Genomic DNA, 26072 nt, shown 5'->3' on the forward strand with positions numbered 1-26072 from the left:
CGAGCACTTCATAGGAATCAGTTTAATCCTCATAGCAGTCTTATGAAGAGTCTTGTTTTACAGGTGAAGACACTGGGCACATATAGTAGAGGAGGTGATATGAATTAGGCAGGTTTGACTCTGTGGGGCTTCTGGGTGACTCATTAGGTTAAACATCTGACTTCGGCTCAGGTCATGATCTCATGGTCGTGAGTTCGAGCCCCGCGTTGGGCTCTGTGCTGACAGCTCTGAGCCTGGAGCCTGCTTCAGATTCTGTGTCTCCCTCTCTCTGACCCTCCCCCGTTCATGCTCTGTCTGTGTCTCTCAAAAATAAATAAACATTAAAAAAAAAAAAAAAGTTTGACTCTAAAGTTCATGTGCTTTATCGCTATACTATACTGCCTTCCAACCATTGATTTAATAATATAGTAGTTTTGACAATTTTCAATGAGGTGAAAGCAATCAGCCTATCTATTAGTACTAGATACTTTTAATATCTAGGCATTTATTTTAATGATATGCTTTAAGGACTCCAGTAAAGTTTACAGTCACTAAATCTAAAAGAAAATTTTCATTTTTGGTCATAATTCTAAAAACTGGAAATTGCACCTTAAAATCATTTGAAGTTGCATTTATCAGAGTATGGTTTATTAATACCATAGATTGTTTCACTTTAAAAGGCCTCTCAGTAGGTACCTCATACTATTCTGTCTGAATATTGTTTTGTCTGATAGGCTGATTATTCAAGCTGTATATTACAATATTTAGACCACAGTTCTAGCAGTGAGGGAGTAAGACAGTGTGGAATTACTTTCCCACCTTAAAAACTGGGAAATTGAACAAGTTATTGAAAACAAGTACTTTCAGGGGTGCCTGGATGGCTCAGTTGGTTGAGCATCCAACTCTTGATTTCGGCTTAGGTCATGATTCCAAGGTCATGAGATTGAGCCCCGCATTGGGCTTAGCCCTGAGCATGGAACCTGCTTAAGATTCTCCTTCCCTGCTCTCTCCCTCCCCGTCTCTCTCCCCCTCCACCTCCTGTCCCTCTGCCACTCTTCCCTTTTCACATGTGTGCTTTCTCTCTCTCTCTCTCTCTCTCTCTCTCTCGCTCTCGCTCTCGCAACAAAACAAAAACAACAACAACAAAAAAACCCCAAGTATTTTCAGAGAATAGGCAGCACAGGAATGAGATACTTGAGAAAAGGGCAAATAAGGAAAACCCTATCATTGTCCTGAATTTCTACCAGGAGGTAATATTTGGACTGTAGTGCAGGAAGAGTGAAATTCAACAGAAGGTTGTCAGTTTTGTTGAGGAGTTAGAGATTAGAGTTCAACCAAGCCAAGGTAGTTAGAATTGTGGAACTGATTACCTGGAGAGAGGGAGAGTGAAAGTGAAAGTGCTCTAGCAATGTGATTACAGAGTTACCTTGAGTATTTGGCTGAATACCAATCTCTCATTGTATGGGGTGTGGCCTCATGAGGTTAGACGTGAACAGTTTGTGAAGAGTAGTGATTACTGGGGATTAACATGAATAATTCCCAGAACTTAAACAAGGTCAAAAATTTTTGAATTCTCTCCATTTGGTTTTGAGAGACTTCATTGAATACATGGATAACTCATTGGAAGGGTGAAGTGAGAGTAGATGGGTTTTCAAATAGCAGCTATTCTAGGTCTACCCTGAAAAAGCTTCACACTGGTATGCAGATACTTACCTGTTTGCTGGAAAAAGATCAGTTTTCTTTAATATAGGGTTTCTTAACTTTGTCCCTAATGACGTTTGGGCAGGATAGCTCTGCTTTTGGGGTCTATTCAGTGCATTGTAGAATGTTTATAAACATCTCTGATCTGTACCTGCTGAATATTAGTTGCACTCTTCAGCTATAATAACTAAAATTGTCTCCAGACATTGCTACGTATCTCTTGGGTTACAGAAGCACCCCAGGTTGAGAACCAGTGGTTTTTAAAGGATTAGAACAAGATCTAGCACTCACTGACATTGAATAAAATGAAATACCAGCTATATATCTAAGAAGTAGCAAAATGTGACAATTTGGAGGAAAAATTGATTGATAGAAAGTGGACCACAAATGATGGAGTTGGCAACAAGAATGTTAAAATAACTGTAAAAAAATGCTCAGCATGCTCAAGGAGGTAATCGAAAGTGCGAGCTTAATGAGGAGGGAAATAGAAGATCTAAAAAAAGAACCAAATGGAACTGACTACTAGAGACAAAATACACAATGTCTGAAATGAATTCCTTCTTGTGGAATTTTGCCAGTAGAGCACGAAGAAAAAAATGATCGAACTTGAGAATGTAGTAGTAGACTGCATCCCAAGTGAAGCACAAAGAGCATAAAGACTGCAAAAAACTTGGGATAATTTTAAAGAGTCTAACATACATAGCTAGAGTTACAGAAAAAGAGGAGAGAGAAGGTGGTCAGGAAAAATATTTCAAGAAAGATATTAAAATATGTCCAATTTGATGCAGACTATAAATCCACAAATTCAAAAAGGGTAAACATACAATTCAGGGCTGGTAAAAGCACATCATAATTAAGTGCTAAAAATAAACAGTGAAGTGGAAAATTTCAGGAATTAGAGGAAAAAGGCACTTCAAGTAGAGAAGAATTAAGATAAAAATCCACAGAAAGGTGGCTCAGTCGGTTGAGCATCCAACTTTTGATTTCCGCTCAGGTTATGATCTCACGGTTCATGAGATAGAGCCCTGTGTTGGGTTCTGCACTGACAGCAAGGAGCCTGCCTAGGATTCTCTCTCTCCCTGTCTCACACACAAGTCCGCTCTCTCTTTCTCTCTCTAAAAATAAATAAACTTAAAAATAAAAAAGATATAAATCCACAGATAATCATCAGAAACTAAGTATGGTGGAAGGTAATGGAATGAGATCTTTGAAGTGTTGGAAGAATAAAAGTGGTCAACCTAGAATCCTATTTTTGTGAAAATACTCTTCAGAATAAAGGTGAGGCAAAAAAGTTTTCAGCCTGGGACACCTGGGGTGGCTCAGTCGGTTATGTGTCTTACTCTTACTCTCAGCTCAGGTCTTGATCTCAGGGTCCTGAGTTCAAGCCCCGTGTTGGGCTGTGCACTGGGCAAGCGTGGAACCTGTTTTAAAAAAATAAAAAAAGTTTTCAGCCAATGAATAATAGAGAATTCATTACCAGCAGAATGCATCCTAAAGAAGAATTAAAGCAAATTGTCCAGGAAAAAAGCAAAATGATACTAGATGGGAACTTGTATCTATATAAGCGGAATGAAAAGTGACAAAAATAGAGGTAAATTTGTGGATAAGCATAAAAGTTTCCCATTTTTAAATTTCTTTAAAAGATAATTGACTATTTAAAACAAAATAATATATCATGGGAAACAATGTAGAAGTAAAATATAGGTATGTATGTATGACAATAGTAGTTCTAAACACAGAAGAGATGAAATGGAAATGTGCCCATTGTATGTGAAGTGGTATAGTGTTATTTGAATGTAGATTTTGTTGGGTTAAAGATGGCATATTATAAAGCTAGAGCAACCCCGAAGAAAGTAAAACAATGAGGAATAGCTAATAAATAATAAAATGAAGTGGTAAAGATTACTTAAAAAAAAAAAGACACGAAAATCAGCTCAAAATGGATTAAGGACTTCAACAAATACCTGAAACCATAAACCTCCTAGAAGAAAACCTAGGTGGTAAGCTCTTTGACATCAGTCTTGGAGACGAGTTTTTGGACTTGACTCCAAAAGCAAAGGCAACAAAAGCAAAAATGAGCAAATGGGACTACATCCGTCTAAAAATCTTCTCCACAGCAAAGGAACCCATCAACGGAATGAAAAGGCAGCTTATGGAATGGGAGAAAATATTTACAAATCATTTATCTTAGAAGACATTAATCTCCATATATATATATATATATATATATATATATATATACACACACACACACACACACACACACATATATATACATGTATATATATATATAGAGAGAGAGAGAGAGAGAGCTTATGCAACTAAAAACCATTAAAAATGGGCAGAGGATCTGAATAGGTATTTTTTCAAAGATGATGTACAGATGCCCAATATATACATGAAAAGATGCTCAACATCACTAATATTCAGAGGAGTACAAACCGAAACCACCATGAAATATCACCTCACACCTGTTCAGATGGCTGTTATCAAAAAGACCAGAAGTGTTTGTGACGATGTGGACAAAAGGGAAGCGACCTGCACTGTTGGTGGGAATGTAAATTGGCACAGCCACTATGACAGTATGAAGGTTCCTCAAAAACTTAAAACTACCATGTGATCCAGCAATCCCACTTATGGTCATTTACCTAAAGAAGATTAATACTAACTTGAAAAGATATCTGCATCCTTGTGTTCATCACAGCATTATTTACATAATGGATAAAGAAAATGTATTATGGGGCACCTGGGTGGCTCAGTCAGTTGAGCATCTGACTCTCGGTTTTCAACTCTGGCCATGATCTTGCAGTTTGTGAGATCAAGCCCTGCGCTGATCTTGGAAGTCTCTCTCTCCTCCTTTCTCTACTCCTCTCCTGCTTATGCACTCTTGTGCACACACTCTCGTGTGTGCTCTCTATCAAGAAAAAACAACAACAACATTAAATTAAAAAAAGAAAATGTTATATATACACAATGGAATATTATTCAGCCACAGAATATAAAGAAATCTTACCGTTTGCATCAACATGGATAAAACTTATAAGCGAAATAAGTCATGGATGACTTACAAATGGAGTAAGTCAGACAGATGAAGACACATACTGTATGATCTCACTTAGATATAGAATCTGAAAACACACTAAACTGAGAGATACAGAAAACATTGGTGGTTGCCAGAAGCAAGGGGTATAGGATGGGCAGAATGGGTGAAGGTGGTCAAAAGACACAAACTTCCAATTATATATAAACATATATATAAATTTATAAATTTATTATATATAAAAATAAGTTCTGGAGATGTAATGCAGAGTATGGTAAATATAGTTAATAAAATTGTATATTTGAAAATTCATAGGAGAGAAGATGTTGAAAATTTTCTTTATAAGAAAAAAATTTATAACTGTATGGTGATGGATGTTAATTAAGACTGGTGATCATTTCACTGTACACACACACACACACACACACACACCCATACATGTATGGAATCATTATTTGTACACCTAAAACTAATATAGTGTTATATGTCAGTTATATCTTAATAACAAAGGAGACAACAGAGCCCACTGTCTCTATGTGCACATACTGAGGAAAGGCCATATGAGGGCACAGTGAGAAGGCAGCCATCTGTAAGTCAGGAAGAGAGATCTCACCAGAACCCAACATGCCAGCACTGATCTGGCTTCTAAACTCCCAAAATGAAAAAAATAAAAGTCTATTGTTAAAGCAAAAAACAAAAACAAAAACCCCAAAACAAAAAGAGAGAGAAAGGAACAAAGATCAACTGGGTAAATCGAAAACAAATAGCAAGATAATGGATTTAAACCACATCAGTGATTACATGAAAATTAAGTTCTCTAAAAACTCTAATTGAAAAGGCAGTTGACTGGGTAATATGCTTAATATGCTTCCTACCAGAAGCTCACTTGAAATATTTAGGTACTGGTTAAAAGAAAGAAGAAAAAGGGAATTCAGTGCAAAGCGTAAGAAATCTAGAATGGTTACATTAATGTCAAAGTGTATTTCAGGAAAAAAATATATTACCAGGGATAAAAAGGAACATTTCATAATGATAGAGTCAATTCATAAAAATTATGTAACAATTCTAAAACTGCATTATTTAAAAAAAATGTTTATTTATTTTGAGAGAGAGCAGGGGAGGGGAAGGGAAAGGTGGGGGGAGAGAGAATCCCAAGCAGGCTCCATACTCAGTGCAGAGCCTGATGTGGGACTCGATCTCACAACCGTGAAATCGTGACCTGAGCCGAAATCAAGAGTCAGATGCTTAACTGACTAAGCCACCCAGGCACCCCTATATGTGTAATCTAATACCAGAACTTCAAAGTACGTGAGACAGAGACTGCCAGAACTGAAACAGGCAAATCCACACATAGATTTGAACGCGCTTCTCTCATTAATTGATAGAAATTAGTGATGATGTAGAAGACTCGAATAATCAAATAAGTGGATCTAACTGACATTTATGGATAGTTAATCTGGTAAGAGAATACACATTCCTTTGAAGAGTACATGGAATATTAACAGATACACCCTTAATGTTTGGGCATCAAAGAAGTCTCAGAAAACTTAATAGATTTCAAGTCCTATGAAGTAGGTTTTGTGAATACAATGGAATTATTTTAGCAATAGATATTTGGGAAATCCTCAGTTACTTGGAAACTAAATATTTGTAAGTAACCTGTGGGTCAAAGAAGAAATTGTGAGGGAAAAAACTGGTTTTTCAAATGAAAAAAAATGGAAACAATCAAAATTTGTGGAACGCAGGTAAAACAGCACCTATGGAGAAATTTACTGCTTTCAGTGGTAATACTAGAAAAGAAAAAACTAATGTCTGTGATCTAAGTTTTTATCTGAAATCAATAAAAGAAGAGCAAAGTAAACCTGAAATAATTTGGAGCAGGAAATGAGAGCAAGAAACTATGACATAAAAAACAAGCCAACAACATTCAAGAAGATCAAGTTCAACAGTTGAGTTTTTTGAAAAGATACAAAATTGATAAAGGTCTAATGACTGATTGAAGAAAAAAGAAAATATTACTGTCTGGTTAATAACCAGATGTGAATGTCACCACAGATCAGACATTAAAGGGATAATGAAAAAATATACTCATGAATTTGATAACTTAGATGTACAAATTCCTTGAATAGTACAACTTCTCAACAAATGGAAGTAATACAAAGTCTGAGTAGCATATGAAGAAATTTGAATTCGTTATCAAAAATCTTCACACAAAATACTGAACCCTATCTCAAGCATTTAATCTTTTTTAAAAAAATATTTGTCTATTTTTAGGATAGTGCAAGTGGGGGAGGGGCAGAGAGGGAGACAGAGGGTCTGAACCAGAACCAGGCTTTACACTGACAGCCTGACAGCAGCGAACCTGTGCAGGGCTTGAACTCACCAGCTGAACCGTGAGCTCAAGGCCTGAGCTGAAGTCAGATGCTCAACCAATGGAGCCACCCAGGCGCCCCCTACATTTCTTAATTAGCATTTTACTAATGGAATATACCTAAAATTGATACCTTAATCTTAAACAGTATCCAAAAAATGCAATATAAGCGAATCTTACTTTTTTGGATATTTTAGTACTCTGTCATTTAACTTTTTTTATTTTATCATTTTAATTAGGCATAGGATGTAAACAATATGGGAGGGGAATATCACAATCTTTGTAATTCTGCATTCTTCAAAAGCACATTATTCTTTCAGAAAACGTTTTTGCTGGGCCTACCTCACCCTCAGCGTCTCTGGGCAGTGGGAATGAGGCTGCACTGGGATCAGTCACACAGCCAAAGAAAATTCGAGGAATTGGATTTGGAGACATTTTTAAAGAAGGCTCTGTGAAACTGAGGACGAGAACATCTGGCAGTGAAGTAGAAGAAAAGAAAACAGAAAAGGTAATAATGGTGAACTTAGATTAACTCTACTTAACTCTCATGAAGCACTTTTTAAGGTGTAAGTCAGTTTGCAACTCTGTTACACACCCTTTTTTGAGATTGCTAATAATTGGTTGTGATCGAGACGACTGAGAAACTGTTTTCAGCATTACACTGATTAATGTTTATGTTTGATTCTTATAAAATGAGAATGTTTATTGGTATTAATACCAACTTTTCTAAGTTTTTAGTTACCATAGGTAAAAATGGAAAGGGCAGGAGTTTTTTTGTTTTGTTTTGTTTTTTGCCTTTTAAAGCTAAAATTACATACTTTTTCTTTAAATTTGAAATAGACCTAAAATGGGCATTTTAAAATGGATTCACAATGAGGTATTAAGTTAATTAGGTACTACTTAACTCTCCTCTGGATTGTTGGCAGTGGTGAAATTTGCTTCTCCTCTAAATGTATGGAGAACTTTGTTTTTCATTAGCATTTTGATGGCATTATGAAATAAATCAAAATGAATGTACCATAAATTATAACATCTAATAATCGGTTTCAAATATTTTTTTTTTAAGTTTTATTTATTTGAGTAATCTCCGACCAGGTGTTGGGTTTTAATTCACAACCCCGACATCAAGAGCTGTACGATCCTCTAACCAAGCCATGCAGGCACCCCTTTAGTAACAGATTTTGAAATAAACTAATAGCGTTTTGTTTTGGGGGAAAAGAGCTACAATTTTTAGAACATGAATTTCAAGGCTGTTTTTTGAGGTTCACACCTTAGAGGTACAGATTGAGTACTTCAGTTAGGAGGTTTTCCTGTTGACTTTTAGGGCATTGTTTCATTTTAGTTCTCAGTTGTATGTCTGTATTTAAGTTTTAAGAGTTGAAAGTATTTCAGTATTTACTTACCTAGTTCCGCTATATTTCACTAATTAGACTGATTCGGTTGGCGAAATATATTCTCAAGTTTTCTTCTAAAATGGTTAGTTTCCACATATTTTTTCTTTCCCAGTTTGCTACATACATTTTCATGTAATAATGATTTGGGTTCAGGAAAGAGAACTTGTACTTTCTACCCTACCCTCTCCTAGCTCTGAGACTGTCTGGCAGTAAGATTATGGGGCCTAATTGGTTCTTGGTTTCGATACCTTGATTCAAGGTAAAGATTGGAATTCTTGTGGTTTTTGGAATGGTGCTGTATAGCCAGCCATATAATAGCCAGGGATGCTGGAGAAGCACTGTTTGCATTATGAAGGACATTAGATAATCTGGGGCTCCTTTCTAACTTTAAAGCTTATGATTCATAACGAATAACTTTATTTAATGATTACACTAGTACTCTTTCAATTGCCACTTACAATGTTCACTACTCAAGAGTAACTGTTAGTGAGAGTCATCTCAAATATCACCCTATTTGAGAGCCTTGCAAGCCTTGCTTTTGAATACTGATCCAGGAATTGATAGAGAGCACATTTGCTATATTTGTAGGTGATTGATGTCAGATTAGAAGAAATGATGGTTAGGCTTGTGAAAAATTAAAGTGAGTATCTTAAAAGATAAACAGAACACACAGTGATAGGTAAGTTAGTAGTATATTTAGATTTTTAACTAAATGAAAGCTAAGGTCAAAAGTAATGTTCTTTCTGGGGAGAGAAGTCAAGGAAAACACTAGTATGAAGGACTTACTTTAGTCAATTACAATGTAAAATTTTCTACTGACTATAGTTGTAAGGGTTGTAACATTACCTAGGTGTTTTCATTCAGATAGCAGCAATGAAGTATAAAGACCTTTTTTTTTTTTTTCTCTATCTCATCCTAGGGAAGTTTAGTGCTGTGGTTTAAAAGCCCACTTTCTAGAGTCAGACTTCCTAGGTTCAAATCCAGGCTCCACTACTAAATTACTGTTAGGGTGGGCAGGTTTCTTAACTGCTTCCTAGTCTGTAAGAGGAACGAATAATAATGCTTACTTTATACAGATTATTCAGAGGATTAAGTTATAAGGTACGTAAAGTGTTTAGCTAAGGAGTTACTAAGTACATTTTCAGGTGCTATTATTTTTATTTATTTTGGAGGTTTAAAATTAAGTGACACTACTGTATTATGGGTATCAGAATGTGTATTATTCTTAGGAAGTTTTAAAAATTTGAAGTTCTGAGCTATCATTTCAGTAGTTTTGTTATCTCTGTCTTTTCAGTCACATTACTAACCTGGCTATAAGTACCACCAGGGAAGGCTGGCTTACTGCAAATGAAAATTTTGTTTAATACTATTATCTTAATTCTCACTTAAAATAGTTGATACCGTCCTTTTCTTTTCTAGCCCTTAATTTTACAGTCAGTAGGATCCAAAACTCAGAGTGTGGAGATAACAAAAACAGACACGGAAAGTAAAATTAAAGGTAAATTTTTGAATAAAATTTTCATGTTGGCAAAGAAGCATGCTCAAATGTATTAGATTTTTTGAAACTGTGTATCAACACTGTACTACTTGATCAGAGTATTAGATCCTACTAGAGGTAAGCACTGCAGGGTCGAAGAGTTCAGTGTGCTTTGTTCACTGATGTATCTCCCTACAGTTAGAACCAGCGCCTAGAACATATTAGCACTAGGAACTATTTGAAAGTATGAAGTAATGAAATTGTTACTTAATTCAGTAGATAGTGTCGGCCGACATTATTAAATTCATCTTTAACAGCTTCTAGTGTACTTTTTTTTAACACAAAGTAGAGGCTTAATAAGTATTGTTAAAAGAACCAATTTATTTAATCTGCATTATTTCCTTTCTTTATTTTAGCTAAGGAATATTGTAGAACATTATTTGCCTATGAAGGTACTAATGAAGATGAGCTTTCTTTTAAAGAGGGAGAGATAATCCACTTGATAAGTAAGGTAAGATACTTGTCAGGTGTTTGGTGAATTATTTAATTTATTCATTCTTCTATTTCCCCTACAATGTAAGCCCTGGAGGAGCTGGGATTTTGTCTTGTTTCTGTGTCCTGAGAACATGACACATAGTAAATTCTCAGAAAATTTTTTTTGAGTAGATTTTTATTGTCTGTTTGTATAATAATTGATGTTTTGGGGATTACTTTTGCCAGCCTGTTATATTTTTTCTCTAGCCCCACTCCTCTAAGTTTCTGTTCTCACTTCCTAGTTTACCCCATTACATTTTTTTTGCATCTAATGTTTTTTGTATCGTTTATAATATAACAAGAAAAAGAATGGGACCCCTGGATGGCTCAGTCGTTTAAGTGTCTGACTCTTGATTTCAGCTCAGGTCATGATCTCACGGTTCATGGGATCGGATAGAGCTCTGCATCTGGCTCTACACTGACAACAGGGGAGCACGGTTGGGATTATGTTCTTCCTCTCTCTCTCTCTCTCTCTCTGCCCTTCCCTCACACCCACACTCTCTCTCCCTCTCTCTCTTTCTCTCAAAAATAAACTTTAAAAATTAAAAAAAAAAATGAATAGGGAAACAGAATTCCATCAATATTGTAAACGTTTATGGACCATACTGTGTTTGGAAAATGATGCAGCTATTTCAAAGAGTTAAGTAGTTTTATAACTTAGAATGAATTATGGCAAAAGAAAAAGAAAACCCAGGAGTATTTGGGTCTGGGCAGAATCCTTTAACTATTTTTTTTTGTTGTTATTGTTTTATTTTTGAGAGAGTGCAAGCGAGGGAGTGGCAGAGAGAGGGGGCTCTGCACTGACAGCAGTGAGCCTGATATGGGGCTCAAACTCACGAACCACATGATCATGACCTGAGCTGAAGTCAGATGCTCAACTGACTCAGCCACACAGGTGCCCCTGTAACTATCCGTAATAGAAGAAAACTATAAATAAAATACAGTTTTTGTTAATGACCATATAGCACAATTTCTGAAAAATTTTCCCTTGTCTTGAATTGACTTTGTTATCGGATGGTTTAGTATATGTAATTTTTAATATCCATACAGTTTTGGACTGGTTGCACCTTATTTCTCATGGCCAGGTGGTATTTAGAAGGAATTGTAGAATAACTTGTTAATTTCTAGAGAAATGAATAATATGATTGTGTTTTGGTAGATAAAGTGTTAAGAATGTTAAGTAAGATACAGGTTAGAAAGTCATATTCTCTGTCCACCCTCTTCTCGCACTTTGTCCTTTCTCTTCGCTGAAAACCTTTTATCCTCATAAACCAAATTTTAAAATTATTTGACTCATGTGTTTTTTATTTATTTTTTAAAGTTTATTCATTTTTGAGAGAGAGAGACCTAGAGCGTGAGTGGGGAGGGACAGAGAGAGAGGGACACACAGAATCGGAAGCAGGCTCCAGGCTCTGAGCTGCCCGCACAGAGCCCGATGCAAGACTCGAAATCACAAGCCGTGAGATCATGACCTGAGCCAAAGTTGACGCTTAACCAACTGAGCCACCCAGGCGCCCCTAAAATTTTTGACTCATTAAAAAAAAATCCCAATTTTATAACTACTGCTGGAAGTAATGTATGGGTAATATTTGCTTTTTAGGGAGGACCTTATGATCTGTTTAACTCTTTTTTTTCTTTTTCTTTAAAAAAAATTTTTTTTTAATGTTTATTTTTGAGAGAGAGAAACAGAATGTGAGTGGGAGTTGGGGAGGGGTGGGAAGGAGACATAGAATCTGAAGCAGGCTTCAGGCTCTGAGCTTGAGCCCACAGACTGTGATATCATGACCTGAGCCACAGTCAGACGTTCAACCAACTGACCCACCCAAGCTCCCCAACCCTTTTTTTTTTCTTGTAAAAATAATGGAATTCAGTATTTTTATATTTTGTTGTGAACTTTTTTCTTATTTAAAGATAACACCTATTATTAATATTATATAATATTTTGCATTGTGAATGCTATATTTATTGTTTTTCAATTTTAAATATAATACTTGTGTATAGTTTATAGTATTTATATAAATAAGTTTATATAATGTTTAATAAGTAAATATATATTTAAATAATATGAAATTAATGTAATTATTTGATTCTTCATTTGCATTATAGGAGACTGGAGAAACTGGCTGGTGGAAGGGTGAACTTAATGGGAGAGAAGGAGTATTTCCAGATAATTTTGCTATTCAGATAAATGAACTGGATAAAGACTTCCCAGTAAGCTTTTGTTTTTCAATGATGATAACTGTTTAATGAACCTTTGGCCAGTATTTCTTTACAAACAGTTTTGTTTGCATTATTACTGAACAACTTTATGAGGCGGTTTCCAGTTTACATATTCAGGTAAAATTGATTTGAGCTGTAGTAAAACAAAAAAATATTTCAGTTCTGTGCTTTATTTCAGGTTTTCTTTCCCCACTGACTATATTGAAAAGTAACCTTAGACTTCATTACTTTATTATAATTTAAAGAAAAAAGTCTCTCATACTAGTTAGACAAATTAACACTTGCCTGGAAGAATTTGTACTTTAATTGTACTTTTGTTGAAAATCTTATTTTAAGGAACTGTTAATCTTACTATATTACTCTGTAGTGCATTTTTGGGAGGGTAAGAAGCAGTCTTTGCTTTCTTACAAGACTTAAGACCTCTGTCTCACTTCTTACAGTGAATGAAGTGAGGCTGAGTCATTCATCAGTGATCTTTTGCTTTTCTGCAACTTGATCCCTTTTTCCCCCATGGAAGAATGGATCTAATTGAGGATTGATTGATTGACTGAAGTATAATTACATACAGTGTCCTATTGGTTTTAGGTATTGTAGATCATAAGGTTTAGATATTTTTATATACTACAAAATGGCACCTGTGATAAGTCTAGTTACCATCTATCACCATACAAAGTTATTATAACATTATTGACTATATTCTCTATGTTGTTCATTACAGCCCCAAGACTTCGTTATTTTGTAACTGGAAGTTTGTACTTCTTACTCCCCTTAATCTTCTTTTATCTGCTCCCTATTTCACCTTCTCCCTTACGGTAACCAGGATTTGTTTCCTATGTCTATGGGAGTCTATTTCTGTTTTGTTTATTCATTTGTCTTGTTTTTTAGATTCCACATATAAGTGAAATCATACAGTATTGTCATTACTGTCTGACTTATTTCACTTAGTATATTATTGTGTAGGTCCATCTGTGTTGTCATAAATGGTAAGATTTCATTCTTTTAATGGCTGAGGAGTATTCCATTGTGTATGTATACATCATCTATATATAATATATTGTCTTACAGTAGTGAACAGTTTTACTTCTTCCTTTCCAATTTGATGCTTTTCTTTTTCTGGCCTAATTGCTCTAGCCAAGGTTTCTAGTACTATGTTGAATAAGCATGGGGGAGTCCTTGTCTTATTCCTGATCCTAGAGGAAAGCCTTTTAGCTTTTCACCATTGAGTATGATGTTAACTGTGGGTTTGTCATATATGGACTTTATGATTTTGATGTACATTCCTTCTATACCCACTTTGTTGAGAGTTTTTATAAATGGATATTGTATTTTTTTAAACGGTCTTTCTGCATCTGTTAAGATGATCATATGATTTTTATCCTTTATTTTGTTAAAATGGTGTGTTATGTTGATTGATTTGCAAATGTTGAGTCATTCTTGCATCCCTGAAATAAATCCCACGTGATCATGGTATATGATCCTTTTGACATATCGTTCAGTTCATTTTGCTAATATTTTGTTGGCGATTTTTACATCTATATTCACCAGGGATACTGCCTGTAATTTTCTTTTTGTGTGTGTGATATCTGACTGGTTTTGATATCAGGGTAATGCTGGCCTTGTAAAATGAGTTTGGAAGCATTCCTTCTTCGATTTTTTGGAATAATTTGAGAAGGATAGTTACTAACTCTTTAAATGTTGGTAGAATTCATCTGTGAAGCTCTCTGGTCCTGGACCTTTGTTTCTGGGAGTTTTAAAATTACTGATTGAATTTTATTATTTGTAATTGGTCTATTTATTATTTTTTTGTAATCAAGTCTTGGAACCCAGAAGAAATGGATACATTTCTAGAATCCTACTTTTTATGTGGTTATCATGATTATCCATTTCTTCTGTGTTTGCCAATTTGTTGGCATGTAATTGTACTAATTTCTTAGGATCCTTTATATTTTTATCGTGTCAGTTATAGTTTCTTGTGTTTAATTTATTTATTTGGGCCCTGTCTTTTTTTCTTCATGATTTTGACTAGAGGTTTATTGATTTTGTTTATCTTTTCAGTAATCTGCTTTTAATTTTATTGATCTTGTCTGTTTTTCAATCTCTGTTTCATTTTATTTCTGCTTTGGTCTTTGTTCTCCTAACTTGGGGTTTTGTTCTTTTTCTAGTTTCTTTACATGTAAATTAATACTGTTTATTTGGGAATTTTCGTATTTCTTGAGATTGCTATAAACTTGTCTGTTAGAACTGCTTTTGATGTGTTCTATAGGTTTGAAAGTTGTGTTTCTATTTTTCATTTGTTTCAACATAGTTTTTTATTTTCTCTTTGATTTCTTTGTTGACCCATTGATTGTTCAGTAGCATTGTTTAGTCTCCGTATGTTTGTGCTTTTTCCAGGTTTCTTCTTGCAGTTAATTTCTAATTTCATACTGTTGGGGTTGGCAAAGATACTTGTTATGATTTCAGTCTTTGGAATTTATTTGTTATTAATTTTTTTTTTTTTTTTTTTACTGTTTGAGAGAGAGAGAGAGAGAGAGAGAGAGAGAGAGAAAGGGAGGGAGGGAGAGGGGCAGAGAGAGAGGGAGGCAGAGACTGAAGAAGGCTCCAGTCTCTGTACTGTCAGTTCATGGCCTGAACTGAAGTTGGACACTTAACTGACTGAGCCACACAGGCGCCCCTAACTTTTGCCATTTTAATTATAATATATCTTTGTGTGGCTCTCTTTGGTTTCATCTTGTTTGGAACTGTCTGTACTTCCTGGACATGGATGTCTTTCCTTTACAAGGTTAAGGATGTTTGTAGCCATTATTTCTTCAAATAGATTTTCTGTCTCTTATTTTTATCCTTCTGAAACCTCTACAATGTGAATGTTAGTACAATTATTGTCATTTCTGAAGTCTCTTAAACTATTCTCATTTTTTAAAAATTCTTTCTTCTTTTGCTGTTCTGATTGAGTAATTTCCACTATTCTATCTTCCATTCAGGTGATCCATTCTTCTGTATCCTCTAATCTGTTGATGTCCTCTAGTGTATTTCTTAGTTCAGTTATTGAAATTTTCAGCTCTGACTGCTTTTTGGTACCTTCTTATATTTTCCAGCGCTTTGTTAAGGTTCTTACTGTATTTCTTCATTCTTCTAAGTTGAGCAAGCATCTTTATGACCATTACTTTGAATTGCTTATCAAGTAAATTAATTATCTCTATTAGGGTTTTTTTTCCTGAGGTTTTATGTTGTTCTCTTGTTTTGAACATTCTTCTGTTTCCTTATGTTGTTTGTCTTTCTGCATTTGTGTCTGTAAATTTGGCAGAACAGCTAACTCTTGGTCTTCAAGGAGTGGCCTTATGTAGCAGTGTCCCCTTTGTTTACTGTGTATGCCAACAGGATTTGGTTGGGCAGCTGGAGCTGGAGTAGGCCTGAGCTAGGGTTGCCCTGGGGCTTGCTACAATGGGCAGGATGGCTGCGGCTAGAGCTGGCGCGGGCTCGTTGGTGTATGACTTGAGCTGGTGTGGACATGGGACCAGGCATTCCAATGTACTCTGTGCCAGGGCCACACGGGCAGGAGGGCTTGAGCTGTTGTGTGCAGGCCTGGGGTATGCTGGAGCTTCCAGGGCCACCTTGTTGGGATGGCTAGAGCTGGGGCTGGCAAAGGCAATAGACTGTCTTGGTGGGAAAGCTGATCTGGGTTAGGGGCCTGGGACTTGCTGGAGCAGATTTAATAGGCCAGCAAGAGTGCCTGGACTCTGCTTTCATTGGCACTGTCAAAGTAGAGCGTTGGGAAAGAAATAGTGGCAATTTCAGGCATCTCCGACCCTGGAGAGAGTTCTAGCAGTTCCTTCCACCATTTGGCAGAAGCTCTATGGTTAGTAAATGGATTTTCTTCACGTATAGTCTAGTTGCCCTTTAAATTGCTGTTTTGTTTCTGTGCCCCAGGGCAGGTGTGTCTGCTTGGGACCCTCAATGATACCCCCTACTGCAAGTCCTTACATCTGGGGTGTGGTTTGTGTTGTTACCTTGTCTCCTACTGTTCTCTGTGTGGTCCCTCTGTTGTTTGTTGTGCAGGGGCTGTTCAGTCCACCCTCAATTTTTAAGGAAGAATTGCTCTGTATGTAGGTGTAGTTTTATGGTGTCCAGGAGAGAAGGTCAGTTCAGAGTCTTCCTATTCCATCATCTTGGACTGCCTCCTCCTTGCTCCTTTTCTAATGGAGTTGGAGAGTAGACACTGAGAGCAAGATAGTCTGCTGGATTTTATTTAAGCCAGTGTTGAAATTTCTAAACTTTGCAGTCTTTATGTAGTTAAGTGAATCACTAGAGGTTACTCTATGGGTTAATGCTGTCTGAGGCCCTTCTTTTGCTCGATTTCATTCAGTATTCAGCCTTCTGGGTGCTTTATTTTTATACCCAAGGAACACATTATTTGGGAGGGCTTATTTGGTGTTCATACAGCACTATCAGTTAATTTTAATTTGGGAAGACCTGATTGACATGTCTCAAGTTTTTGATGTCATCAAGTCTTAAAAATGAATAAATGCTAAACCCAACAAATTTGAATAAATTGAAGAAAAACAGGCTTTTTCCTTGAATCTTCTGTTCGAGAGTTCTGAAGAACCAAGAGTATAAGCTAGATATATTTATTAGGTGACTCTTTTTTTTGTTGTTGTTTGTTTTAAAAACAGTCTCTTCTCTCTGCTTTTCCCCAGTACTCAGCTGTTAAAGAGAGATAAAATTGTGCCTTGGAATCTTAAAGTAGGGGAGGCAATAATGAATATTTTTGATTAACATTATGATTTTTTTAATGCTTCTTTATTTTAGAGAGAGAGAGAGAGTAGGGGAGGAGCAGAGAGGGAGTCAGAGCATCCAAAACAGGCTCCGTGCCGAAAGGAGGGAGCCTGACGTGGGGCTTGAACTCACAAATTGTGAGATCATGACCTGAGCCAAAGTTGGATGCTTAGTCGTCTGAGCCACCCAGGCACCCCTGATTATCATTAAGATTTTTTAGATTTATCATAATCACTGGTAAGTTTTGACATATTTGAATTTTGATCAAGAAGGCATTTGTTCTAATAGAATAAATTTTTTGTCAGTGGCCTTTTGGTTGTTAAGATCTTACTATTTTATAACAGATACTCATATAATTTAGATTATTAACGATCAGAAGTTATTTTAAGCATTTGTAAGATGTAAGTATTCACATATTTTTACCATTGTTATTTTAATAGAAACCAAAGAAACCACCACCTCCTGCTAAGGGTCCAGGTATGTAAGAAACACATTATTCAGTTTGCTGTTTTTCATATTTTCAAGTTATAAAATGGTGAAATTGGGTTTTAAGTAAACCATTTATTTATATGAGCAAAAACCAAATATGATGTAATATATACAAATTCTAGAAATACATAAAAATTGAGTGTTCACATGCATTAAGTCTGTATTTTTTAAGTGTAAATTGTATAAAATAGGATGTTAAAAATAATTTGTATACTTTAGTTATGACTTGTCATATTTCCCCCCCACACACACACACAATTTAAGTTTATTAGTCTTGAAAGAGAGAAAGAGAGCAAGCAGGGGAGGGCCAGAGAGAAAGAGGGAGAGATAGAGAATCCCAAGCAGGCTCTGCACTGTGCAGAGCTTGATGTGGGGCTCGAACCCACGAACCGTGAGATCATGACCTGAGCCGAAATCAAGAGAGGGACACTTTGAGCCACCCACGTGCCCCTGTCATTTCTAATTAAGAAAATTGACCAAGTTTAAATGCATTTAGAATAGTATACTTCAGGGGCACCTGTGTGGGTCAGTTGGTTAAGTGTCCAACTTCTGCTCAGGTCATGATCTTGCAGTTTGTAGGTTCAAGCCCCATGTTGGGCTCTGTGCTGACAGCTAAGAGCATGGAGCCTGCTTTGGATTCTGTGTCTCCCCCTCTCTCTACCCTTCCCCCACTCATATTCTGTCTCTCAAAAACAAAAATAATTTTTAAAAATTAAAAGAATAGAATACTTAATATATTGACCTAATTAGTTATTCCACTTTTTCACATTAAATTCATTTGTTAATGTCTCATATAAATACTAATTATTTGTATTTCTTCAGAGAGTATGCTGAAGGGTTAAACAAACTTGAAGAGTTTATTTTTATTTTTTTAAGCAGTTGAATATATTATGGTATATTTAGAAGAGTTTTCCAGAGTTACAGTTTCATAATCTGGCCCTTTGTCTATTTCTGTAAGTTTTAGATCCTAATTTCATTTCTTCTCCTTTTTTTCTTTTTTTTCTTTTCTTCTCTTTTCTTTTTCTTTTTTTCTTTCTCTTTCTCTTTTTCTTTTTCTTTTCCTTTTCCTTTTTCTTTTTCTTTTTCTTTCTCTTTCTCTTTTTCTCTTTCTCTTTTTGTTTCTCTTTTTCTTTTCTCTCCTCTTCTGTTACTTTCTAGTTTTTTTGTTTTCTTTTTCTCTTCTCTTCTCTTCTCTTCTCTTCTCTTCTCTTCTCTTCTTTCAAGGGGGTGGGGGGGGAGGGGCAGAGAGATGGAAAGAGAGAATCCCAAGCAGGCTCTGAGCTGTCAGCATGGAACCCGATGTGGAATTTCATCTCACAACCAGGAGAAGATCATGACCTGAGCCCAAATCAAGAGTCCACATTTAACTGAACCACCTAGGTGTCCCTAGCCCCTAATTTTTGATTTTTATAAGTGAAGTACAATTATTTTCTTGAAAGATTTGCTCTTTTAAGAAATAATACAGGTCCTTTCCTACTCCCAAGTTTTCATCTTTGTATTTGCTGACTTAATCCCAGAGCAAGGAAAGCATAAGTTGAAAGTAATTTTTATGGAAGTTGGTGTTCTAGGCTTTTTATTCACTAGTCATATTGGGGCTTTCAAAATTTAATTAAAGTTAAATCAAATAAAATATTGAATTCCCCAGTCACAGTAGTAGTATTTCAAGTCTCCACACTCAGTATTGGATAACACAAAAATAGAATATTTCCATCATCATGGAAAAGTTCTACTGGAGAGTGGTGTTGTAGAGGGTATGAACACCTTCATTTGGCAAAGAAGGAACTGAGACCAGAGTTACTACTCAGCCATGTAATGGTGGTAGGTGCAGGATTAGATAGTTAGCCTAGTGATTATGGTACATTGTTGTTTCTGTTAAGTCATGTTTTCCTCTGATGTTATTTTTAAACTGACCTTTTCTGCTTAGTAGTATAATTGTTTTTGTGCTTTGAAACTAATTTTTTTAAGTACTAATTTTGGCTTTTTTCCTTAGCTCCAAAGCCTGAGCTAATAGCTACAGAAAAGAAGTATTTTCCTATAAAGCCAGAAGAAAAAGGTAAGGGTAATTCTTCCACTTTTAGAAAAATAATTCTTCTTTGGATTTGTCATTGTGAATAATAATATCTCTCCACATTGATTGATTTACACTGATTTTTTTATTATTAAATATAATTTATTGTCAAATTGGTTTCCATACAATACCCAGTGCTCATCCCAACAGGTGCCCTCCTCAATACCCATCACCCACCCACCCCTCCCTCCCACCCCCCATCAACCCTCAGTTTGTTCTCAGTATTTAAGAGTCTCTTATGGTTTGCCTACTTCCCTCTCTGTAACTTTTTTCCCCCCTCTTCCCCTCCCCCATGGTCTTCTGTTAAGTTTCTCAGGATCCACATATGAGTGAAAACATATGGTATCTTTCTCTTACTGACTTATTTCACTTAGAATAATACCCTCCAGTTCCATCCACGTTGCTGCAAATGGCAGGATTTCATTCTTTCTCATTGCCAAGTAGTATTCCATTGTGTATATAAACCACACCTTCTTTATCCATTTGTCAGATTTACACTGATGTTTAACAACTGTTCAGTATTTATTTGGAGTTTTCTGGGAGGAAGTACTTTATCAAGAGTGATAGGAAATTAAGGTTTTATTCAAACTGATACCAATTTACATTCATTAAAAAGTTAAACCATTACTTCAGTAAGGTTATAGTATTTCATTATATTATTATTTGTTTTTTCAAAAAATAACGAAAGTAAGCATTAAATAGTTATACTTTATCTTTTTTGGAGTCTCAATTAAAATAAATTTTAAAAAATTCTTAGGTATAAGAGTGAGTTATGGGGTGCCTGGGTGGCTCAGTCGATTGAGCGTCCAACTTCGGCTCAGGTCATGATCTCACAGTTTGTGGTTTTGAGCCCTTTGTCAGGCTCTGTGTGGACAGCTTGCTCAGAGCGTGGAGCCTGCTTTGGATTCTGTGTCTCCCTCTATTTCTTCCCCTCCTCTGCTCATGCTCTCTCTCTGTCTCTCAAAAATAAATGAATGTTAGAAAAAAAATTTTTTTAAAGTGAGTTCTAACATGGAAGTGATTTGTTATGTATTATTTAATTTTCACTGTCTGTATTTGTCATATAAACTTGGAAAGTATTCCAAGGTACCATATCTGTTTTGTTAAAAACATCATTTTGTTTTGTTATTATTAATTTGGAGAAAATAACTATTTCTCTTTGTGTACAGAAAGATCTGCAATGGTTGTATCTAGTATTTTAGGTTATATATACAGTTGACCCTTGAGCAGCATGGGTTAGAACTGCACAGGTCCATTGGTACGTGAATTTTTTTCGATAAATAGGATACAGCACTGTAAATGTACTTTTCTTATGATTTTATTAATAACTTTTTCTTAAGCTTAATGTATTATAAGAATAGAGTATATAATGCACATAACATATAAAATATGTGTTAATTGACTGTTTATGTTATTGGTAAGGCCATTTATTCAACAGTAGGCTTTCAGTTAAGTTTTGGGGAGTCAAAAGTTATATTCAGGTAATTGTATTCAGCTGTGTAGGGTATTGGTACCCCTAACCCTTGTGTTGTTGACTGTACAAGCAAAACCTTGAATACTATTTTAGAATGCTTCTGTTTCTACTGCCAATATTGTTTCTGCCTATCCTTGTGTGTTGCCTGCAGTGTTCCTGTATTCTCTTAACTGATTTCTCTCACTTTAGTCCCTTGTCTGGCTTCTATTTCATATTTTTGCCAGATTCATTTTTTAATAAACTATTTTCTAGAACAGTTTTAGATTCACAACAAAATTGAGCAGTAACTACACAGAATTCCCATACACTCCTTGCCCCACACTTGTACTGCCTCCCCCACTATCAACATCCTGCACCAGAGTGGACCTCCACTAACACATTATCACCTGAAGTCCATAGTTTATATTAGGGTTCATTCCTGAGTTGTACATTTTATGAGTTTGGGCAAATGTATAATTTGACAAATGTGTAATACAATGTCTAACAGAATAGGTCTTATTATTCTAAGAATCTTCTTTGCTCTGTTATTTCATTCCTCCCTTCCCTCAGCCCCTGGTAACCATTAATTTTTTATTGTCTCCATAGTTTTGCAGAATGTCATATGGTTGGAATCATACAGTATGTAGCTTTTTCACTTTAATATGTGTTTAAGTTTTCTCCATGTCTTCATGACTTAATAGCTCATTTTCTTTTAGTGCTGATTAATATTCCATTATCTATCTATAGCACAGCTTATCCATATTTACCTACTGAAGGACATCTTGGTTGCTTCCAAACTTTGTCAGTTATGAATAAAGATGCTATATATAATTAAACATCCTTGTCCGGGTATTTGGTGGACATAAGCTTTTAGTTCATCTGGGCAAAAATAACCAAGGAGTATGATTGCCGGATCATATGTTAAAAGTATGTTTAGTTGTATAAGAAACTGTCACATCATCTTCCAAATTGTGCCATTTTGCATTCCCATCAAGAATGAATAAAAGCTCCTGTTGATCCTTATCTGAGCCAGCTTTTGTTGTTATTGGGAACTGACGCCCCCCCCCCCCCACCCCAAATTACAATTTTGGTATTATCTTCTGCCCTTTTCATTCACTAAATACAGTAACCACATTCTTGTCCCTGAATATGCCATGTATTTTCATAGCTTTATCTCTTTCTCGTTATCTGTGCTCAGCATGGGAAGTTTTTAGATTCTTTTTTTCTTTATGTTTGAGAATGTTTTATTTGTCATGCAAAAACAACTTAGTAAAAGTATTTTTTAATTTCAGATGTAATATGGCTATTGTTAGGTCTGAGCATTGGATTGGTTTATATTGGTGCCTGGTTATAATACCGGTCCTACATGAAAGACTCATTTTACAAAGATACTGAGAACTAAATGTAAGAACTATGTTGTTGGCTTCATTACCTACATTATGATATTCCTTTTATAGTCTCCTCCATCAAGTAAGTAGGGATTTTATTAAAATGTAGTAATGACTTCCCATATTCCCTGAAATCAGTTGTGTGGATCCCTTTAACAAAATGGAAGGTGATCCATTTTTAGATCATTTATCTGCTCAAAAACCTGGCTTGGTGAAGTAACAAGGACTGAATTTGCCCTCCTGAGTTGAACAACTAGAAGACTGGACAAAATAGATGAAATAGTGGTTTCGGGTATTGGGCAATAGATCATTTAGGACTTATCACTGAAGGAAGTTATCACTGAGCCAGTAAGGCAAGTCCTAACATTACCCCAGCTTATTGTCTAGAAGCAGTTTATAGGCAGTAGAAAGGAAGAAGCCAAACAGAGTCTGGTTTTCCTCTAGAGCTGAGGAAACAGGAGAAAAGGAGTTTAGGGAGGTCAAAGCAGCTACAGTTTGTGGGGCAGAGTGCCAGAATAGAGGGAACTGCACAGAGAACATTCTGAGATCTCAGTACAGCTTACCATGAGGCTTTGGCTGAGTACTGTGAATTATATACACATGAAAGGAAACTTCCACAGGTAGAGACATAACTACTAGAAAGCATTTGGTGAAGCAGTTTTTGGAACTCACTAATAGTCCATGTTCCCACAAGCCACAGGGGAAAGACTTCATAAAGTGTAGGATGGAGTCCATAAAAGATTATATCACCTTAGACTAAAGTCGTCTTCACATTTACCTTGGAAGCAGATTGAACTATTTCTTGAACAGGATTCTATACAATTTGGAAGAGTATAACACCTGAGAGTGTTAAATATATAGTGTCTGGGGCGCCTGGGTGGCTCAGTCGGTTAAGCATCCGACTTCAGCTCAGGTCATGATCTCGCGGTCCGTGAGTTTGAGCCCCGCATCGGGCTCTGGGCTGATGGCTCAGAGCCTGGAGCCTGTTTCAGATTCTGTGTCTCCCTCTTTCTCTGACCCTCCCCCGTTCATGCTCTGTCTCTTCCTGTCTCAAAAATAAATAAACGTTAAAAAAAATTTTTTTAAAAATATATAGTGTCCATTATCTGATAAAAAATTATTAGGCATGGAAAGGAGCAGGATAATAGCAACCTGTAACTAGAAGAATTAGTCAATGAAACAGACCCAAAAATGGCAAGAGATGATGGAAATAGCAAGGACATTAAAACAGCTATTATAGGGGCACCTGGGTGGCTCATTTGGTTGTGTCCAACTTCAGTTCCGGTCATGATCTCATGATTCATGGGTTCGAGCCCCACGTCAGGCTCTGTGCTGACAGCTCGGAACCTGGAGCCTGCTTTGGATTCTGTCTCCCTCTCTTTCTGCCCATCCCCTGCTCATGCTCTGTCTCTCTCTCTCTCTCTCTCTCTCTCTCAACATGTAGATTTTCTCAAACCTGCTTAGCAGTTTTCTGCCCCCTAATTTCTCAGAGATACCTGAATGCTGGCCATATTATGCTTCATTAGAATAATAATATCAACACTTTTGAAGCAGAAGTTTTTCCTCCTGCTGTTTGGAAAACATTTCTTGGACATACCTCTCAGTAACTCACTCCATTCTCAATGACTTGTTCTTGGTATGAACTATGTATGAAAGGAAGGGAGCAACTAATGTTTATTTTGGAGTGCCAGGCAGTGAGGCATATAAATGTGTAGGAGCTCTATTAGGCTTGTAAGTCATTTAAGTGTTTACCTTTATGTACATGTTCTCCTTGGTAGCCTCAGTCACATCCATAGGAAGGCATAATGGGCTAAAGTCCAGCCATTCAACACTTACTGGTAGAGGCAGTGAATCTGCGCTCACTTGCTTGAGGAGCATTTTTCTCTAGAGTTTCTATACCTACAGGTGTTAAGACCGGGTTTGTTATTTTTCAGTCAGTTCATAAGTTCATAAGCAGAACATAACCAGATGGCACACACCTCCAGGCAGGAAGTAAACACCAATATGTTAATATTGGCAGTATTGTTTCCTAATTAGGAGAATAGGAAGGGAGAGTTGTGCTGGTAGATGTTCCTCTTGAGTTTTTTTGTCTCTGTATCTGACATTAAGGGAGACAAGTTATTGTTGCTGGGGAAATGTAGTCACATGCTAGGAATTCATTGCTAATACACGAGACTACAGATTTTCAGGGTCTAGTTGGCCGATTTCTGGGACTCTGAACCCCAGTAGATTGAATTGTGAATCTTACCCTATCTTTTGGAAACAGTTATACTTTACTATGTAAGATTTTCTCTTGCAGAAGGTTGCGTGACTGCTGCTGGTTCCCACACAAAGGTCCAGTAGCATCATTAATTAATTCATTTGCTCAATTGCTGAACTAAAAATTAATAAAGACTATCAGAGTTGGATTTTTGTTTTATTTTTGATTCTTCGGACAGTCAGATATATAAAGCTCATGGCTTAACCGTCATCTGCATTCTGCTGATTCCCAGTCAGTGTTTGGATTTGTTTATATTCATTGCTGTTTGTACTTTCATTTGTTTGTATTTCATATTTTCTACCTATATGTGTGTGTGTGTGTGTGTGTGTGTGTGTGTGTGTATTTTATGTTTTTTTTTTAATGTTTATTTATTTTTGAGAGAAAGGAAGACAGAGCGTGAGCAAGGGAGGGGCAGAGAGAGAGGGAGACAGAGAATCTGAAGCAGACTCCAGGCTTGGAGCTGTTAGGACAGAGCCCGATGTGGGGCTCGAACCCACGAACCGTGAGGTCATGACCTGAGCTGAAGTCGGGTGCTTAACCGACTGAGCCACCCAGACACCCCATACTTATATTTTTAACGAATTTCTTTTATGGAGGGCCTAGTGGTAGAACATGTTTTGTTTATTTTTTTCTCCTCATTCTTGGTATTTTTGCCTTACGTTGAATTCCAAGCTGGCAAAGTTGGTCTTGGTACATAATTGAACATATTGCCTGTAAGTCTTGAGGTCTTGTTTGCTTAGGAGTGTTCTCTTCTTCCTATGAGCCAGTAAAAGGAATGCAGAGTAAAAACTTAATGGAATTGAAATGTGATAAAAATGTGTAGTTTTCTATTCATGTGCTGGCTATGGATAGTATTCTTCATATTACAGAGTGATTTGGAAATCAGTATTCAAAATATGCTTTTCAATTAGTATGTGTGCTGGAATTT

General features: G+C 36.2%; 1 protein-coding gene across 1 annotated transcript in view; it reads left to right on the forward strand.

Annotated features, from left to right (window-relative positions):
• Nucleotides 1-26072, forward strand: part of CD2AP (CD2 associated protein) — a 141241-nt gene that overhangs the window by 81043 nt on the left and 34126 nt on the right. Inside the window, exons 6-11 of the mRNA XM_060615687.3 lie at nucleotides 7412-7599; nucleotides 9905-9983; nucleotides 10379-10473; nucleotides 12603-12707; nucleotides 17927-17963; nucleotides 19966-20028. Of these exons, the coding sequence (XP_060471670.1) occupies nucleotides 7412-7599; nucleotides 9905-9983; nucleotides 10379-10473; nucleotides 12603-12707; nucleotides 17927-17963; nucleotides 19966-20028 (567 nt within the window). The remainder of the gene's footprint in view (nucleotides 1-7411; nucleotides 7600-9904; nucleotides 9984-10378; nucleotides 10474-12602; nucleotides 12708-17926; nucleotides 17964-19965; nucleotides 20029-26072) is intronic.

This window comes from Panthera onca, chromosome B2 (genome assembly GCF_046562875.1).
Source record: "Panthera onca isolate mPanOnc1 chromosome B2, mPanOnc1 haplotype 2, whole genome shotgun sequence".
In the NCBI taxonomy this organism is placed as follows: domain Eukaryota; kingdom Metazoa; phylum Chordata; class Mammalia; order Carnivora; family Felidae; genus Panthera; species Panthera onca.